The 20,629-nt window shown below is 43.3% G+C and overlaps 1 protein-coding gene across 3 annotated transcripts in view; it reads left to right on the forward strand.

Annotated features, from left to right (window-relative positions):
- Nucleotides 1–20,629, forward strand: part of HEATR5B (HEAT repeat containing 5B) — a 2,176,461-nt gene that overhangs the window by 657,180 nt on the left and 1,498,652 nt on the right. For all 3 annotated transcript variants that reach the window (XM_044058540.1, XM_044058533.1, XM_044058548.1), the window contains exon 12: nucleotides 15,601–15,753. In XM_044058540.1, coding sequence (XP_043914475.1) covers nucleotides 15,601–15,753 — 153 coding nt within the window. The remainder of the gene's footprint in view (nucleotides 1–15,600; nucleotides 15,754–20,629) is intronic.

A 20,629-nucleotide genomic window follows, 5' to 3' on the forward strand; every position in this document is an offset into this window, starting at 1 on the left:
AGTGTAATGACTGCAACAGTGAATACACTCGAACATCTACATTTATGGTAGGTACACAACTGTACTTTTGTCGTCCTCCCCCAGAAATGTTACCCGAACAATGCATTGTGTGTTTGTGAAATAAATGGAAATACATTTGTTGTAAAGGGAAGAGTATCTGAATAGTGGAGGCAGAAAGTTACTGTTCAGTATTACAGTATTGATATGTCTTAAATTGGCAAAGTTATTATGTAGTGTTTGTCTGCTGCATGGTTATCTTAGCTGCAAGTAAGGAGACAGAAAGCAGCCGTTAAAAAGAAATAACCCTCCTTTACAGTTGGACAACTAATGCTGTGCATGAAGCTTGATTCCTTTGAGCACACAGTATTAGCAATCCAGACCACTTACATTGGTTTGGCAACCTGTTATTAGACATATCAGGATTGGGGGGGGGGGGGGGGGCAGTCAGTCAGATTTCTTAGCACTTGAGTTGTGAGGCAAAGGTGGCATTGAGCAGCTATTGAAGCATCCCTAGGTGACATTGAACAACTACTGAAACACCCCTAGGAGGTATTGAACAACTACTGAAGCATCCTTAGGTGGTATTGAACAACTACTGAAGCATCTCTGTGTGACATTGAATAACTACTGAAACATCCCTGGGTGACATTGAATAACTACTGAAGCATCCTTGGGTGGTATTGAGCAACTATTGAAGCATCCTGGGTGACACTGAACAACTATTGAAGCATCCTTGGGTGACATTGAACAACTATTGAAGCACCCCTGGGTGACATTGAACAACTACTGAAGCACCCCTGGGTGACATTGAACAACTATTGAAGCATCCTTGGGTGGTATTGAACAACTACTGAAGCATCTCTAGGTGACATTGAACAACTACTGTAGTACTCCTGCACTACATTCAAGGAGAAACTTGGGACAAAAATGAGAAATGCTGGTTGAGGGAAGGAGGGGTGTGACCAAATGCTTTACAAAGGTAACTCTAGAGGGAGGACTAGAGCAAAGTAGGTCACACAAATAAAGGGGGGCTTAGGACAGATTAAAAAAATGAAACTGGTAACATAGGAGTTGTTAGCCTTACATATGCGACCTCTGGTATAAAGGGGGTTCACAAGAATTAATCTACAACCACTGTGAAATAAAAGTCAATGTTTGCAGTGATTATTTATGAAGTTTGTTTACTTAAGTTCATATTTAAAATGCATTTGTTTTTTTAAGTAAGGTTGTAGAATGTTATTCAACAGTCTTATTATGTTGTGGATAAACTTAAAACTGAACATGAATGAATATGATTTTTTAATCTTCCTACCTTATCTCTGACACTGTTGCACCATGGATATGCTAAATAACTACATGTATGTACAGTGGCAGTATGAATGAGATTAATGAACACTTCTGTTGTCAGTAAAGCTTCTGTCAGAGAATGCCAGGAAATTCTTGGAGTGTGACACAACTGCCAGCTGTCTGCCAACACTGGTAACCCCCTTAACAAAACTACATGTTCACAGAGGTGGTCAAATCCTGCACCAGAAGTCAGTGTCTTTCATCTCCAGACCTCTACGGTGACCTAGCAATGACTGGTTCTACTCCACACCTCAAGCCCCAGCTGTCACTGATCCTATCTTCTTCTAGCATTCTTCGTCTCTGCCACCCTCAACCATAACCAGTCTTTCAGTGCTTATTAACTTCCCTCCAGTATCAGGTGGTTTTCAAAGCTGGCTATCCCAGTGGTGCCTATAGCTGCCCTTTCTGTTGCTTTGTCAGTAATCAATGAACAAAATCCTCCAATAGCTACTTTGTGATGGTCAGTGTACTCTGTCCCTCAGGCACCCTCCTTCTGAATGTAAGTGTTGTTTTTCACCTTTCTGTTACCCTAGACCTGCAAGTAGCTGTGGGCTGTTGCTACAACTACTTGATGCTGAGCACCCAGTTTGTCTATTCACAATTCTACTGAAATGTTCAGTGTCTCAGTTATGTGATATCATTCCTTTGGCATGGTGCAAGACAAGTCTGCTTTGAGGGTTGCAGCTGACATGTTTCTCATACTACTACTTCAGTAGTCCTTTCTGTCCGTTTTGGCACCCAACCATGATCATTTGCCTGACTTATGGTAGGACTGAGCGTCTGCCACCTCATAAAATTATTTTCATGAATCACACTTTTAGTGTACATAGATGAGTTTGCAAGTGTTAGATTGCTGTGCAGATTAGTTAGCTGGATTATTGACTACTGTTACTGCTTGACATTTTGAGGTTTCCTGCTATTTATCCAAGTTAATTTGGATGAATACAGTATGCTAAGAGTGTTTTTGAGGTGAAAAGAGTGTCTGCTAGAGTGATGTTTATGAAGCTGGAAATTGATGATGTAGTGATGAATGTTGTTAGTGCATATGCTCCACAAGTTGGATGTGCGATGGATGAGAAAGAAAAATTTTGGAGTGAGTTGGATGAAGTGGTGATGACTGTACCCAAGGGTGAGAGTGGTGATTGGAGCAGATTTCAATGGGCATGTTGGTGAAGGGAACAGAGGGGATGAGGAAGTGATGGGTAGGTATGGTGTTAAGCAAAGGAATGCAGAAGGTCAGAGGGTAGTGGATTTTGCGAAAAGATGGACATGGCTGTGGTGAATACATATTTTAACAAGATGGAGGAGCATAGGGTGACATACAAGAGTGGAGGAAGATGCACACAGGTGGATTATATCTTATGTAGGAGGGCCAGTTTGAAGGAGATTGGAGACTGTAAAGTGGTGACCAGGGAAAGTGTAGTTAGGCAGCATAGGATGATGGTTTGTAGGATGATGTTGGTGATCAAGAAGAGGAGGAGGAATGTAAGGGCAGCACCAAAGATCAAATGGTGGAAACTGAAAAAGGGTAATTGTGAGGTGGAGTTCAAGGAAGAGTAAGACAGGCACTGGGTGGCAGTGAAGAGTTAACAAATAGCCGGGTAACTACAGCAGAGCTAGTAAGGGTGACGGCTAGAAAGGTGCTTGGTATGACATCTGGACAGAGGAAGGATGACAAGGAGACATGGTGCTGGCATGAGGAAGTACAGGAGAGTATACAGTGAAAGAGGTTGGCAAAGAAGAAGTGGGATTGCCAGAGAGATGAAGAAAGTAGACAGGAATATAAGGAGATGAGGTGCATGGCAAAGACAGAGGTGGCGAAGGCTAAGGATAAGGCATATGAAGTGTTGTATGAAAGGTTGGGCACTAAGGAGGGAGAAAAGGACCTGTACCAATTGGCTAGACAGATGGCCCGAGCTATGAAAGATGTGCAGCAGGTAAAGGTGATAAAGGATAATGAGGGAAACATACTCACTAGTGAGGAGAGTGTGTTGAGCAGATGGAAAGAGTACTATGAGGGGTTGATGAATGAAGAGAATGAGAGGGAGAGAAGTTTGGATGATGTGGGGATAGTGAATCATGAAGTGCAATGGATTAGCAAGGAGGAAATAAGGATAGCTATGAAGAGGATGAAGAATGGAAAAGCTGTTGGTCCAGATGACATCCCTGTGGAAGCATGGAGGTGTTTAGGTGAAATGGCAGTGAAATTTCTAACAAGATTGTTTAATGAAATCTTGGAAAGTGAGAGGATGCCTGAGGAATAGAGAAAAAGTGTGTTGGTACCGATTTTTAAGAATAAGGGTGATGTGCAGAGCTGCAATAACTACAGAGGGATTACATTGACCAGTCACAGCATGAAGTTATGGGAAAGAGTAGTGGAAGCTAGGTTAAGAAGGGATGTGATGATTAGTGATCAGCTGTATGGTTTCATGCCGGGAAAGAGTAGTACAGATGCAATGTTTGCTCTGAGAGTGTTGATGGAGAAGTACAGAGAAGGTCAGAAGGAGTTGCATTGTGTTTTTGTAGACTTAGAGAAAGCATATGACAGGGTGCCTAGAGAGGAGTTGTGGTATTGTATGAGGAAGTCTGGAGTGTCAGAGAAGTATGTAAGAGTGGTACAGGATATGTATGAAGGTAGGGTAACAGTGGTGAGGTCTGCAGTGGGGGTGACGGATGCGTTTAAGGTGGAGGTGGGATTACATCAAGGATCAGCTCTGAGCCCTTTCTTATTTGCAGTGGTGATGGACAGGTTGACAGATGAGATTAGACAGGAGGCCCCGTGGACTATGATGTTTGCAGATGACATTGTGATCTGTAGTGAGAGTAGGGAACAGGTTGAGGAGACCCTGGAGAGATGGAGATGTGCTCTAGAGAGAAGAGGAATGAAGGTCAGCAGGACTAAGACAGAATATATGTGTATGAATGAGAGGGAGGATAGAGGAATGGTGAGGATGCAAGGAGTAGAGGTGACGAAGGTGGATGAGTTTAAATACTTGGGATCAGTAGTTCAGAGTAATGGTGAGTGTGGAAGAGTGGTGAAGCAGAGGCTAGAGGCAGGATGGAGTGGGTGGGGAAGAGTGTCAGGAGTGATTTGTAACAGACGAGTACCAGTAAGAGTGAAAGGGAAGGTCTTCAAGAGGGTAATGAGACCAGCTATGTTATATGGGTTGGGGACTGTGGCATTGACAAAAACGCAGGAGTTAGAGATGGATGTGGCAGAGTTAAAGATGTTAAGATTTGCACTGGGTGTGACGAAGGTGGACAGGATTACGAATAAGAATATTAGAGGGTCAGCCCAGGTTGGAAGGTTTGGAGACAAAGCCAGAGAGGCAAGGTTATGATGGTTTGGACATGTGCTGAGGAGGGATGCTGAGTATATTGGGAAAAAGATGCGAAGGATGAAGCTACCAGGTAACAGGAAAAGAGGAAGGCCTAAGATAAGGTTTATGGATGTGGTGAGAGAGGACATGCAGGTGGTTGGTGTGACAGACCAAGATGCAGAGGACAGGAAGAAATCGAAACAGATGATCTGCTGTGGTGACCCCTAAGGGGAACAGCCGAAAGAAGACGATGACTTATTCCTCAGTCTCATCTGCTAATATTACATTTTCTGTTATATATTTTTTTCAGATTTATTTTCTTTTATGCAGCTGTTAGTTTCTGGTTTGTTCATAGATGTATTGAGTAAATTTGATTTTTCCTTTTTATTCACCGAACTCTTCTGTCAAACTTGTGTTTTGAGTGTAAATGCAATGATTTTCATGTACCTGTTTTCACACTAGGCTACTTTGTGATACTGGGTTCAGGCCAAGATTTTGAAAGTGAGATAAAGAGCAAAAAATGTAACGTGAAGTTGTTCTATCTCGCCGTTCATTCTTACAGATGGGTTCGGAGCCGATCCTCGGCTCCAAGTCGGCCTACTAAAAAGCTCGAGGTCTTCAGACAGCTCGAGGCCAAGTCCCTATCCCATGATGCACCATGAGTTACCCCAGATCTAGTTTGCCGCTGCAATAGATCGGAGGTTTCCTAGCACAGCTCGGGCCAGTTTAGCTTTTTTCTAAAAATTTTCTAAAAATTTGTCTTACACGTAATACTTGGTGTTAGTTATTGAAGAAGAAGAAGATAACTTTAATAGTTTAATTTTAGATAGTTCTCTTCTCCCTTTGGCCTTTGTTTTTTTATAGGCCTTTACTATTCCCTTTCCTTTCTTTGGTGTGCCTTTATAAAAATATTAGCATAGTTTTATATAGCTTGTAGTGTTGAATAAGCTTATTTAAATGTTAGACATTGTGTGTGAGTGTATTTAGATAGTTATAGATTACATTTATTCATATACAGCCCATTTGTTGTTAAGGGCTAATTACTGTAGTTAAGTTTGCTAAAGTGTGTGTGTGTGTGTGTGTGTGTGTGTGTGTGTGTGTGCGCATTTTTCTTTGATACTACAGTCTGTTATTGTACAGTTAGATATTTTTGGTACTGTGGGTTTCAATGTGGCTGACCAGGAGAAAGACAAACATTTTAAGTCTGGCTATAAAAAATGTCCAAAGTGTGGACAAAAGATGTCAGTGACAGTCACGTAAATTGTGTTTATTGTCTCAGAGCCTTGCACTTGTAAGAGAGCTGCTCCATTTGCCGTTCTTTTTCTACAGAGTATTACATGAAATGAAACGTAAACTCATTGATAGAGGACTTCTGAAATCTTCTTTTCAGGAAGCTTTGAGTGATCAGGATAAATCTAGCCAGTCTCCCAAGTCTTCTAAGGCTTCTTTATCTGATTTGTCAAAATCCAAGAAACCGTCAACATTGGCTCCACACCTCCCAGAGCCGAGCGTCCTGTCTTTTCGGAGCTGGTCCCCAGTCCTGGAACCGGTCTCCGAAGTACTGAAGTCTCCTATTCTCCAGTTTGTGTCACCCTCCATACCTTCATCTCGGTCCTCGATTAGCCTGTCCGATTTGGATGTAGATTGTGCGGTGCAGAAGCTGCTACAGGCACTGGCGTTTGCTAAATTTTTATTGGCTCTGACCCAAGTGGTTTCGAATCCAAAGAATGTTATTCCATTGACTTCTTTTCCTCCTACGAGCCATAATGGTCCATCAGAGCCAGAGGAGTTGGACCTCATGATTGTGGAGCCTACGGAGCCGACGCCTGCTCTAGTGCCATCGGTTCCGTTTACTCAGATTTCCTCGGCTCCCATCGAGGAGTCTAGGAGCCGACAATTTCCTGTCGGGTCCAGGGAAGATAGTCAGACTGACCTTTCGGTTCCACCTTTGCTTCTTGGGGCCTCGGCTCAGATGAGTTGGGCTCCTACCTCTGGTTCAAAGCCCACTGTTCCAGTGCCGAGTGGATCGGTTGTTTCTTCGGATCCAGCGGTTCCTTCTCATCGGAGCAGAGGTGCCTTTGAAGCCTTGAGGAGAGTAATGTCCCCCAGGACATCCACAACTTAAGGACCAACTACCTCCTCCCCAAAAGCGCCTGTGTCCACTTCTGCCTCACAGATCCCTTTTGAAGTGTAGAGACCCTGAGCCTCAGTAAGCCCCACTGATGAGGTTCCCAGGAAGAGAATTTGCAAGAGGAAGCACCTAGACTCCCCGCAGGAGCCTCTCACGTCTGACACTGACTTAGATTAATCAGAAGGGTCCCCATGGTCCCCCTCTGAAGATATCTCATTTGCAGATATATTAGAAATCCTTAAGCAGAGGAGTGGCTGGAAGCCCACCAACCCTACTGAAGATGAGTCGGTTCTCCTGAAGGCTTTTGAGTCTCAACCCTCCACCTCTTGGATGTCACCGCCCTTCGATGAGCTCATGGAGCTGGTCTCACAAAGGGCATGGGAGTCTCCGGACACCATGGAGCCTGTCCCTAGGAGGCCCAATAAATTTTATTTCTGCCCCCCAAGATAAGTCCTTTCTCACTAAGGGAGTGCCTGTTGATGCCATGGTGGTGGCGGCAGCCACCAAAAAGTAAATGCCAGAAATGTCTTCCTCTATCCATCCTCCTAACAGAGACTCTAGGATCATGGATAGATATGGGAAGCGTATGTGTAGTTCAGCGGCTTTTGCCATGCATTCACTGAACTATCTTACACATTTCACAAGACTGCAAAGAGACCTCCTAAAAGAGCTTGGAGATACTCTTCAGGGAACGGTAGCTGAAGGAGCTTCAGACAAAGTTGCCTCCTAACTTGCTACCCTTAATTCCATGGTGAACTCGTCCATGTGTCTCATCTCATATGCAGCTGATGGAACGAGTAGGGCAGCAGGTACAGGAATTGCTCTCAGGAGACACTCCTGAATGCACTTATGTTTCTTTGCGGAGTCATCCGTTGTCAACACCCCTTTTGATAGCGTGTCCCTTTTCGCGCCCAAAGTTAAGGAAACTTTGACCAGGTGTAAGCAGGAAGGAAAGACTCTGTCTGCCATCAGAGTCCATTTTTCCATCCCTACTAGACCCTACCCAAAGGGTCAAAAGGGAGTAAAGATGTGGTTCTGAAAAGCCCAAGGAGCCTTTTTGGACACACGTGGTGAACCCCCCCTCCAGGGACAGAGGAGGGGGCAATAATGGAAGACGCCGCCATCACGGCAGAGACGGTCAGCAAAACCATGAAAGAGACCAGTTCTTTGGGAAACCCTACCAGAGCTCTTGAAAGGAGGTCCGACTGTCCTACTCTGGAGACAGTCGGGGGTCGCTTACCTTTTTAGCCAGACGCCGGGCTCAAAATAACAAATGACAACTGGGTACAAAATATAGTTTCCAGAGGATGTATTATTCCCTTTGCCATCCCCCCTCCATTGACAACAAAAATCCCGGACATTCCACCTAGTTACAGGGAACAAGCAACAGTAGAGGTCCAAATGTTGCTAAGAAAAATAGTCATCCAGTCAGTCCCAGCAGATCAGACTAGATCTGGAACTTACTCAAGATTATTTTTAGTTCCAAACAAGACAGGGGACTGGAGACCTATTTCAGACCTCAGCAGACTAAACAAATCTGTCAAGAAAGAGAAGTTCTTGATGGTCACACTTAAATCGATACTTCACTTCTTAGGGAAAGACAATTGGATGTGCTCGATAGATCTTCAGGATGCGTACTACCATATACAAATGGCCAGACCATCCAGGGATCATCTACGCTTCTGGCTGGGAGCCAAGCATTACCATTTTCGAGCCCTGCCCTTTGGTCTTACTACAGCCTCCAGGGTGTTCACCAAATGTATGGCAGTGGTCATGGCTCACCTGAGGCGTTTAGGATTCCAGGTGTTTCCTTACTTAGACAATTGGCTCCTCACTGCCACCACCAAGCATCAACTAATACAAGCCAGGGACACCACTCTTACTCTTTGCAGTCAACTGGGCATTACCATAAATTCAGAAAAATCTGCCTTGTCGCCATCACAACATATTGTTTTTATTGGACCAGAATTGGACACCACCACCACCACTTTAAAACTTCCAGCAGAAAGGATATTACTACTTTGTCAACAAATCCAGAAGATCATATCCAGAGACAAGGCTCCAGCATCAGAAGTGCTAAAGTTGGTAGGGATGATGGCAGCTTCAAAAATAGCAACACCGTTGGGTCGCATGCACATGCGGATTGTACAATGGCTGCTGTTCACTCAGTGGTCTTATTAAGAGCTCCTAATGTCTCATCTCATTGTTGTAACAAACACATGCAAAAAGGATCTTCAGTGGTGGTTGACCTCTCCAAATAATGATAGGTCGTCCTTTTATCCTACCTTCACCATCGGCCACAGTGACCACGGACGCTTCCCTGATAGGGTGAGGGGGGGGGGCATTTTCAGGGAAGAACAGCCCAAGGCACATGGTCCAAACAAGAGACACATTTGCATATCAATGTCCTGTTGATGAGAGCGGTACTCTTGGCATTGCAGTACTTTCAGGACTTTCTCCCTCTGGGGGCACTTCCGATTCAGATGGAAAACCTGTCAGTGGTCTGGTACTTGAACAAACAGAGAGGAACCAGGTCCTGCCCCTTTGTCGAGAGGCCCTAAGAGTATGGCAATGGGCTACATCTATCCAGCGCTTTCTGACAGCAACGCACATCCCGGTGAAATCCAACGTGATTGCAGACAAACTCAGCAGGGCGATTTTGTTCCCTCATGAATGGTCCCTCAAAATAGAGATAGCGGAGAGGATGGGGCCAACCTTGCTGCAATCTTTTTGCTTCCCACATGAACACAAAATGCAGAAGCTACTTTGCCCTGATTCCCCCTCTGGGCGATTCCCCAAGGGATGCACTCATCCACGATTGGCCTCCTGGTCCCCTCCATGCATTCCCACCAGTTCCCCTGATACCCAAGGTACTTCAGAAAGCAAAAGCCCTGGAAAGAACCATCATTCTAATAGCCCCTCATTGGCCTTGTCAGATTTGGTTCCCCTTCCTTCGACTTTATCTGTTGGAAAAGCCTTGGATTCTGGACCCAGTTACAGATCTTCTGACACATTCGTCGGGGGCTCTTCATCCCTCCCTTCAGTCCCTAAAATTGACAGCTTGGCTGCTCCAGTTCACAACATAGCCAGGTTCCATAACCTCTCAAACAAAATGCAGCATATTTTAATATCTTCTCATAAATCCTCTATTAGGAAGTTGTACCTTAGCAAATGGAGGAGATTTTCTATATATGGGCTTCTCAGAATAACATTGATCCATACCAAGTCCCCATTTCCTCTATATTAGAATTTTTGACTATGCTTTTCAACAAAGGAGCGGCGGCAGCTACAGTTATGGTACAGCTTGCCACCATCTCTAATTTTCATCTTGGCTTTGAAGGATTGAACATAATGTCACACAAGCTATCCAAAGCCTTTCTCAAAGGGACCTTCCACCTCAGACCACCAATGAAATCCCTTTATACCCCATGGAACCTAAATTGTATGTTTGCACTCATTATTCTCCCACCTTTTGAGCCAGCTTCCTCATGTGATTTGAAATTTTTGTCTTGGAAGACTACCTTTTTAGTAGACATCACGTCTGTCCGTAGAGTATCAGAACTACAGGCCGTGTCCATAAAACCCTCCGTATTTGGTTTTTCATACTGACAAAATGTCACTACAAATAAATCCTTCTTTCATACCTAAAGTTTGTACTGAAGCCAACATTAACCAAGTCATAGATTTACCAGTGTTTTTTCCCCAAACACACCAACAACTTAGAGTATATGCTGCACAAGCTTGATGTTCATAGACAGCTCAGATTTTACCTGGATAGAACCAAAGACTTCAGAAGATCAGAACAACTTTTTGTTTTCTTTTCAGTTTCTAGGAAAGGTATGCCAGTGGCAAAAACAAAACTATCTAAATGGTTATCTGACTCCATCACTTTCACTTACTCAGCTGCCAGTTTATCTTTACAATACAAAATGAAGGCTCATTCTACCAGAGCAGTGTCCACATCCTCTGCTTTTTCTGCTAAGCTTTCTATAGACATTATTTGTGCAGCAGCCACTTGGTCAAGGCCTCATACCTTTAGCACTCATTACAAAGTTGATAGGGCCTCCAGTGACAGGGCCTTCTTTGGTTCTACTGTCCTGAAAAATATATTCCCGTGAGCCACCCGAGAAAGTTGTTGCTTGGGATGCTACCCATCTGTAAGAATGAATGGCGATATATGACAACTTCACATAATGAAGTTATGTACTCAGCATAACTTTCCATGCGAGTTGTTCATCTCACCTTCATTCTTACTTCCCACCCCCTCCAGGATTTTTCGAGGACCAAGATACTAGTTTTATCATGGTTCCTCAGTCTTTCTATGGTTTTTCCCTAAAAATGTGGTAGAATGGTGCATGGTATTATTAGAGGCAGCAAACAAGATCTGAGGTTACTCAAGGTGCATCATGGGATATGGACTTGGCCTCAAGCTGTCTGAAGACCTCGAGCTTTGTAGGAGGCCGACTTGGAGGTGAGGATTGGCTCCGAACCCATCTGTAAGAATGAAAGGGAGATGAACAACTCACATGGAACGTTATGGTGAGTACATAACTTCTTTTTTTTTTTTTATGACATGACCTTAGAATGAGAACAAGCAAGTAAAGGTGCATGTAAGGTGGAGTAAGAATTGGAAGAAGACTTGCCTCGCTGCAAAAACATGTTTTTTATTGAGGTATGGTTTCAGATTGGGTAGGTTAGACTTTGTTTTTCTTGTTTATTTTCATGGTAGGATGCGCATAACTACAGACAAAGGAGGAGATTCCATAGGAGCTGATTCACTGCCATTTTACATATCAGACACACACTGGTGGTAACTCCCTTAGAGGAATAGTGATCAGAAAATTACTGTTTGGGAATGGAACTCTGTAAGTGAATACCTCATCCACATAATACTTGACTAAGAGTAGGGTGATATGTTTACCTTATTAAGTTTTGGTTTTATAAATTGTGTGTCTGTAATCAGTCTGTTATGATTCAAGAGTATTTCATTCACTGTTTCATAGTAGCACCTTTACATAAAGCTTTGTACAGTCCTATAAGGCTGTAAGCTGAGGGTTAAGGTATATTTATAAGTAAAACTTACAGGTTTATAACTAGAGCTTGATTTGTTCAGATTACTTTTTATATTTAAATTGTATCAGCATGTCTTTACTTTGTTGCATGCTGCTTTACTAAGAAGCCCCCATAACAAGTGACCTAGTATTATCCAGTCTCTCTGTAACTCCTGCATTCAGATTGGAAAATGTATTTTTGGCATGTGGACCACAATTGAAGTTTTCAGAGTAGGCATTCCAAATATTGGGTGTGTTGGTTGCCTTACCAGTGATTGCTTTGTTGGTGCAGCATTTTCCATATCATCCCCATTGGCACATGCATTTGCATCACATTTGTGGTGTTAGTCAGTGGCTGTAATTTCCTTTTGAGATGAATGTGGGGGGGGGGTTGATTTACATAGCAGGTAAGAGTTTTTCCCCTTCTGTTTTCTTCCTCATTCATGGAAAAAATTGAGGAGATTAAGGAATTGTGATCTTACAATCATGCCTCATTAAAGGATCGTAGATTCTGAGATGCTTTTTTTAACTGTAAGACAGTATATCTTCACCATCTTGACCTCGTTCATCAGTAGTGAAATTTGCAAGTTAATGTGAAGGCATAGGCCACCCCACGTGAGAACGTACATTAAAATAAACTGTTTTCCATGCTTACATCCATGCAGTGGTTCTATCTTGAAAAATGTATACTACCTTTACAAAGCTGATTTAGAGTTTCAGGATGTACTGCAGAAATCACCCAGAGAGATTGTTATAATTTCCACTACTCTGCACAAAACTAGACATCTACAGCATCCAGGTAAGTTAACACCAAGTAAAACACACTGCACATTTGACAGGTTTGGGAAATGAACTTAGGAAAACTAATAAGCTCTTTGCTTGCGAAACTGGACTGTCCAATTGTAAAATGGTAAAATTTTAATATTTATACTTCTATGGTATTTGTATCCTACTAATGTATGATATTGTACTACTACTGTATTTATGTGGCATTCGTGTTGCATGAATTTGTTCTATTATTGTGTTTTTGTGGAGCTTTTCTCCCCAGACGTTTATTTATAATGGGTGACACTACCTAGTCAGACTTTGCTGGTTACCAAATTTCAGATGAAAATAAATAAATAAACCACTTGTAAATTAGGGTCTATATTGTAAGTTCAAAGAAACAAAAAAAGACAAAGAGAGAGGTGGCGAAGACTAAGGATAAGGCATATAGTTGTATGAAAGGTTGGACACTAAAGAGGGAGAAAAGGACCTGTTCCGATTGGCTAGACAGAGGAACCGAGCTGGGATAGATGTGCAGCAGGTAAGGGTGATAAAGGATAGTGAGGGAAAAGTACTCGCAAGCGAGGAGAGTGTGTTGAGCAGATGGAAAGAGTACTTTGAGGGGCTGATGAATGAAGAGAATGAGAGAGAGAGAGAAGGTTGGATGATGTGGGGATAGTGAATCAGGAAGTGAAACAGATTAGCAAGGAGGAAGTACGGACAGCTATGAAGAGGATGAAGAATGGAAAGGCTGTTGGCCCAGATGACATACCAGTGGAAGCATGGAGGTGCTTAGGAGAAATGGCAGTGGAGGTTTTAACCAGATTGACTAATGAAATCTTGGAAAGTCTGAGGATGCCTGAGGAGTGGAGAAAAAGTGTTTTGGTACCTATTTTTAAGAATAAGTGTGATGTGCAGAGTTGTAGTAACTACAGAGGGATAAAACTGATCAGTCACAGCTTGAAGTTATGAGAAAGTGTAGTGGAAGCTAGGTTAAGAAGGGAGGTGATGATTAGCGATCAGCAGTATGGTTTCATGCCGGGAAAGAGCACTACAGATGCAATGTTTGCTCTGAGAGTGTTGATGGAAAAATTAGAGAAGTTCAGAAGGAGTTGCATTGTGGACTTGGAGAAAGCATATGATAGGGTGCCTAGAGAGGAGTTGTGGTATTGTATGAGGAAGTCAGGAGTGGCAGAGAAGTATATGAGTGGTACAGGATATGTACGAGGGTAGTATGACAGTGGTGAAGTCTGCAGTGGGAGTGACAGATCCATTTAAGGTGGAGGTGGGATTACATCAAGGATCAGCTCTGAGCCCTTTCTTATTTTCAATGGTGATGGACAAGTTGACAGACGAGATCAGACAGGAGGCCCCGTGGACATTGATGTTTGCAGTTGACATTGTCATCTCTAGTGAGAGTAGGGACCTGGTTGAGGAGACCCTGGAGAGGTGGAGATATGCTCTAAAGAGGAGAGGAATGAAAGTCAGCAGGACTAAGACAGAATATGTGTGTGTGAATGAGAGGGAGGATAGAGGAATGGTGAGGATGCAGGGAGTAGAGTTGGCGAAGGTGGATGAGTTTAAGTACTTGGGATCAACAGTACGGAGTAATGGTGAGTGTGGAAGAGAGGTGAAGAAGAGAGTACAGGCAGGGTAGAATGGGTGGAGAAGAGTGTCAGGAGTGATTTGTGACAGACGGGTACCAGTAAGAGTGAAAGGGAAGGTCTACAAAAGGGTAGTGAGACCAGTTATGTTGTATGGGTTGGAGACAGTGGCATTGACAAAAAGGCAGGAGTCAGAGCTGAATGTGGCAGAGTTAAAGATGTTAAGATTTGCACTGGGTGTGACAAGGATGGACAGGATTAGGGATCAGTATATTAGAGGGTCAGCTCAGGTTGGACGCTTTGGAGACAAAGTCAGAGAGGCGAGATTGCATTGCTTTGGATGTGCTGAGGAGGGATGATGGGTATATTGGGAAAAGGATGCTAAGGATGGAGCTGCCAGGTAAGAGGAAAAGAGGAAGGCCTAAGATAAGGTTTATGGACGTGGTGAGAGAGGACATGCAGGTGGCTGGTGTGACAGAGCAATATGCAGAGGACAGGAAGAAATGGAAACAGATGATCCGCTGTGGTGACCCCTAATGGGAACAGATGATCCGCTGTGGTGACCCCTAATGGGAACAGCTGAAAGAGAAGAAGAAGATTGTAAGTTTGAAGTTTGAAAACTTCGAATCTTATATGATCGACATCATTTTAGCGAAGTTTTCAAACATCAAATGTTACAACGGAGCTTGCCGTTGGGAATATTTCCCTTCACTGCAGTGTAGTACGATCTCGGAGTTGGTATATTTAAGTAGCGGGGGGTGGGGGGGTGCAGGGGGGCTTGCCCCCCTGCATTGAGCGTTTAGGTAGGTTTTTTACTTTTAGTATGTTTATATTTTATGTTTGATGTTTGAAAACTTCGCTCATATGGAGTCGATCATATGAGATTCAAAGTTTTCAGACTTCGAACATGTAATATAGACTCGTAAGTTATGGCCCATTTTCTGACTTTGTTGGCTTATCATGTCTTGAGTAGGGCTGACTGCTGCGAAATGCAGAAACATTTAATTGCTATATCAGAATGGACCATTTGTAGGTTGTCTATAAATGTTTTTAATAATTTTTTGGTTTTATAATATTGACTTTACCATGAGATATTGTTTTTTGATGCCGTTCTAATTCTTTTGATGATTATATTGAGATTATCAAAGTGCATACTGAAGTACTAATGTAAAATGTTTTTATCATGTATGTCTGAGAAAGCTGCAGTTTTAAATTAGTAACTGTAACTAAATAAACAAACTAAAGCCAGAATAAAAGCATCTTTTTTTAGTTCTTTGAACCACTGTACTAGTTCTGGTTGCTGATGTTCTCACATTAGGAATAACAATCTTTCCTACGTTTGCTGTTGTAGTTCTGTGTTGATTAGGTCTTTCTCTTACTAGGCCCATCAGTAGTTCGTTACCACCTGCCTAAAATGTTGCTGCTGTGGCGAAATGTCTTTCCTCGTTCCCTCAAGGAACTGGAAGCAGAAAAGGCTCGAGGGGATTCATTCACTTGGCAGGTTACTTTGGAAGGTCGTGCTGGAGCACTTTGTGGTAAGAAGTTAAGTAAAAAAAAAAAAAAAAAAAAGCTGTGTGTGATGCAGAATTTTATTGCAGCTATATTATATTAGTATTAGCAGTTATGTCTTTATAGCTTGTAAATCTAATTTAATTTTGCTACGTCACTGGCACTTATATGAGCACACTGCAAGTTGTGCTTTTAAGTAAACTGACTGTGAGATGTTAAAACTGGCAGGAATAACTGAGGCATGGTTAAGGAGTATGCCAGTGTAACCATGCAGGTTCAGATGGAATTATGGATTATAGTGGTCAGTCTTGTCTATTCCTCCACCTGGCTGCAGAACAGGAAAGTGCAGGTGGACTTTTGATGCACCACAAACTGGATTTTTTTTTGTTTATTTTGTATTTATTTATGTAGATTATTTAAATGGTCAGAAGGCCATTTTCAGCCATGACCCAAGCCAGGTGGCAGCAGAAGTAGCAGCTGCATTCAGATGCAGTACAGATGTAAACTTCATTTCACATCAACATTCGGTTATAATATATTTCCAATGACAAATTATTAGTCTACATTTAATAGCCAGTATTACAGCATCCTAAAAGAGTTACAAAAATTAGCACACATTCACATTTATTTGCATATTGTTCCCAGTACAGCAGAAAATAGAATATTTACACAGATAAATTTACATGCATTAGATGAATGTTATTATGCATTATTGGTTGCACATTGCTGCAAGAACTGGTTGTATAATGAGTGTCGACTGTTTGTAACTGTGCAAGAATTATCCCGCATCCCTAAAAGAGTTGCAGTTGCATTAATTTGTAAGGTGTTTCTTTAGTACTTATCTCACATGTGATAGTTTGCTGGCCTGATGTTGTTTGTCTGTTAATGTGTTCCTTGCCATTGGGTCTGTCGTGGAAGACTCTTTTTGTTGTTGCCAGAGTATATGCTGGCTTGTATAACTGTTGGCTGTCCTGCCCTGCTAAGTCATAATTTGTACTTCTAACTAATAGTGTTGTTTTCAAGGATGGACAATAACTTTTATTTAGTTGCTTACAGGTAAGTGTATTTAACAATGAGCTGTAGCTTCTGGCAGAAACCACTTATCACCTTGTATATTCTCAGCTCCGACTCGGCCGATACTAAAGCTCGAGAGCTTTTACTGGCTCGAGACTAACCCCTTTCCCATGGTGCCTCACGGCAATTCTCTAGATCTCGTTTGCCGCAAAAGCTTCGAGGTTGTATCCTTACTGGCTCATTGGCTAAGTAGATTTTTTTCATAAATCTTGATATTTTTGTCTATTTTCTTCATATTTCTACCTTAATAGTTATCTTTTACCTGTGTGATTGTTGTGAGTGTGTGATCCCCCATTTCACTTTCTTAGGATTGTACGACCCGTTATAGTTAGAGGGCCGTAGTTGCCCGTTAAAATTATAGGGCCTTTCTTCTCTGAGTGCTAGTTCTTCTTCTTTAAAAAGAAAAGTTTTTTTTTTCCTTCTCTTCATAGCTTTGTTGTTTATAGTTAGTATTGTTATTATTGTTAGTGTTGTTAGCCTTGTTTTCTTGTTAGCATGTCCAAAGACAAAGATAGACAACATAAGGAACACCACCCTTCTGGGTTTAAGAAATGTGACAAGTGTTCACAAAAAATATCATTGACTGACAGTCACACTAGCTGTGTGTACTGTCTGGGAGAGGCTCATTTACAAGAACCTTGTACTTTCTGTCATACCTTTAGTACCAGGGTTATTAATGAGAGAAAACGCAAACTGATTGATAGGGGTCTCATGACTAGTTCCTTCCAGGAACAGCTAGAACTTGGTCAGACAGGTCCCAAAACTTTAGAGAAAGTCTCCATCAGATCCAGTTTCGGAGCCATCTAAGAAGTCTAAAGTGATGGAGCCGAGGAGTTCTGGCTCGGATTCCGATTCTTCTGTCTTGGTGCCGTCCGTTTCCTCGGTGCTGAGGCAGCCTTCGGTATCGAGACATTCACCCATCATGGACCCTTTCTCACCTACTTTGAGATCTCCTATATTAGAGAGGAAGAGATCTCCTTCTATCTCCACCCGTTCTTCCAGAACACTTTTGGATGAGGATATCAAGTGGGTGGTGAAGAGGTTGCTCTATGACCCGGCTCTATCTAAAAAGTTAGCTCTTCGGACCCAAAGGCTTTGAAGCCATCCCATACCCAGACTGCTTTGCTCTCGGAGTCAAACACTTCGGGTCCTTCTGTGTTGGATCCTTTGGTTCCGAGAATTCTTCCTGCTTCCTCGGAACAGAGAACTCTGTCCCCAGTGGCTCAGTGTGGAGCCGAGGGATCTGGGAACCAACGCTCTTGAGTCGACTCCAAGAGGGATAGTCACCCCAGTTTTTCTTCGGAACTGACACTCCCTCTGGGTGCTTTGGCTCGTCTGAGCTCAGTTCCCACATCTGCTTCAGAACCTGTCCCTTCTGCTCGGAGCTGACCTTCCGTCTCCTCAGTGCGGAGGTAGTTTTCGGAGCAGGGTGGAAAGGCCTTCAAAGCAATAGAGAAAGCTTTGTCCAGTGCCAAAGCCCTGCCTTTGGACCCGATGTCCCATCAGCAGCTGGCAGCAACCTCTTCTCCCCCGCCACCCCCTCAAGGTAGCGAACCAAAGACTCAAGCAGCCCCCATTGGAAGTGTCCCCTCTTCTGAGACCTCCCCAGATTATCCCTCGGAAGAGACTTCGTAAGAGGAAGCACATTGACTCACCTGTCACGTCAGACACTGATTTGTATGAGTCAGAAGGGTCCCCTAGATCCCCCTCTGAGGATGTCTGTTTTGTTGACATCCTTGAAATCCTTAGATAGAGGGGTGATTGGAAGACCTCTAATCCTACTGAGGACGAATCAGTGTATCTTGAGGCCTTTGGTTCCCGACCTCCCACCTCCTGGGTGACACCGCCTTATGACCAACTTTTGGGGTTCATATCCCGGAAATCCTGGACCTCCCCGGACACAGTGGAGCCTGTTCTGAGGAGGCCAAACAAATTTATGACTGCCCCAGAAAATAAGTCCTTTCTTTCTAAGGGAGTTCCTGTGGATGCTATGGTGGTAGCAGCAGCCACAAAAAAGGAGTTGTCTGAGACATCTTCTAATATCCAGCCTCCTAATAGAGTCCAGGACAATGGATAGGTATGGAAAGCGGCATTTACCTTATGATCACTGAATTACCTGTCCCATTTTACTAGACTTCAAAGGGATCTCTTGAAGGAGTTGGGAGACACCCTTCAGAGTTCTGTAGCTTCAGGATCCACGGACAAGGTATCTGCTCAGCTTTCCACCCTTACATCTATAGCTAACTCCTCCATTAGACTGATTTCCTATGCAGCTGATGGAACGAGTAGGGCAGCCGCAGCAGGAATTTCTCTTAGAAGACATTCCTGGATGCGTCTATGTAACTTCACAGAATCCTTTAAGTCTTCCTTTACCAATGTCCCCTTTGATAGTTCAACTCTTTTTGGACCACAGGTGAAAGAGACTTTGACCAGGTGCGAGCAGGAAGGGAAAACCTTATCTGCTGTCAAAGTCCGTTTCTCCCTTCCTTCTAGACCCTATCCCAAGGGCCATACAGGAGGGAAAATGTGGTTCCATAAATCCCAAATAGGTTTCCCTCAGGCACAAGGTCAGCCCTCCCCTAGAGGCAGAGGGAGAGGATATAATGGAAAATGCCACCCTCGCAGCAGAGGAGGTCTGCAACATCAGGGAGATAGAGATACTTTTTCTGATCGTCCCTTCCATCACTCCTGAGGGGTTGCCCGACTGTCCACCTCTGGAGGCAGTCGGGGGTTCGTCTTTCACTGTACCCAAACGCCTGGCTGCAAATTTTCCAAGATCGTTGAGTACAAACCATAATATCCAGAGGTTACCTTATTCCCTTTGTTTCCAAACCCCCAGTAAACCGGTCTCTACCAGATGTGCCACCCATTCAATTAGACCGTGCAGCATCAGAGGTCATCTCGTTGCTTCAAAAAAGAGTCATCCAAGAAGTCCCCACAGAGTAAATAGGATCTGGAACTTACTCACGATTCTTTTTAGTTCCAAAAAAAGACAGGGGACTGGAGATCAATTCTAGATCTCAGCAAACTCAACAAGTCTGTAAAGAAATTGAAGTTCGTATGATCACTCTGCAGTCGATATTTCCTTTTATCAGGAAAGACAATTGGATGTGCTCAGTAGATCTTCAGGACGCGTACTACCACATCAAATTGGACAGGCGTTCCAGAAGACACCTACACTTTCAGTTGGGAGCCAGTCATTTTCACTTTCGAACACTGCCCTTTAGCTTCACTACAGCCCCCAGAGTGTTCACCAAATGCATGGCAGTGGGTAACGGCTCACTTAAGGCGACAAGGATTCTAGGTGTTTCCGTACCTAGACGACTGGCTCCTCACTGCTACCACCAAGCACCAACTAATCAGAACCAAGGAGGAGACTCTATCCATGTTCGCCAGATTAGGCATTACAATAAACCTAAAAAAATCAGCCTTATCTCCATCGCAGTGCATTGTATTCTTAGGCTCAGAAATAGACTCAACTGCCATGACACCAAAACTGACACCAGAAAGGATAGAATTGTTGCACGACCTAGTCAGATCCTTGCTGAAGAAAGACAAAATACAGGCCAGGATAGTCCTTCAGGTCTTAGGGACTATGGCTTCCACCATTCTCTTAGTTCCCATAGACCGTCTGCCCATGAGAGTACTCCAGTGGCTACTATTTGCCCAGTGGTCAATGCAGGATCTCCCCGTCTCACCAAATTCTCATCACAAACTCCTGCAAGAAGGATCTAACATGGTGGTTACATATGGATCAACTTCATCTAGGTTGCCCACTTGCTCCCCTTAACAAAATGCAGTCTTGACCACGAACGCCTCCCAGATAGG

Source organism: Protopterus annectens, chromosome 1.part2, assembly GCF_019279795.1.
Source record: "Protopterus annectens isolate FY-2018-M chromosome 1.part2, PAN1.0, whole genome shotgun sequence".
Classification (NCBI taxonomy): Eukaryota; Metazoa; Chordata; order Ceratodontiformes; family Protopteridae; genus Protopterus; species Protopterus annectens.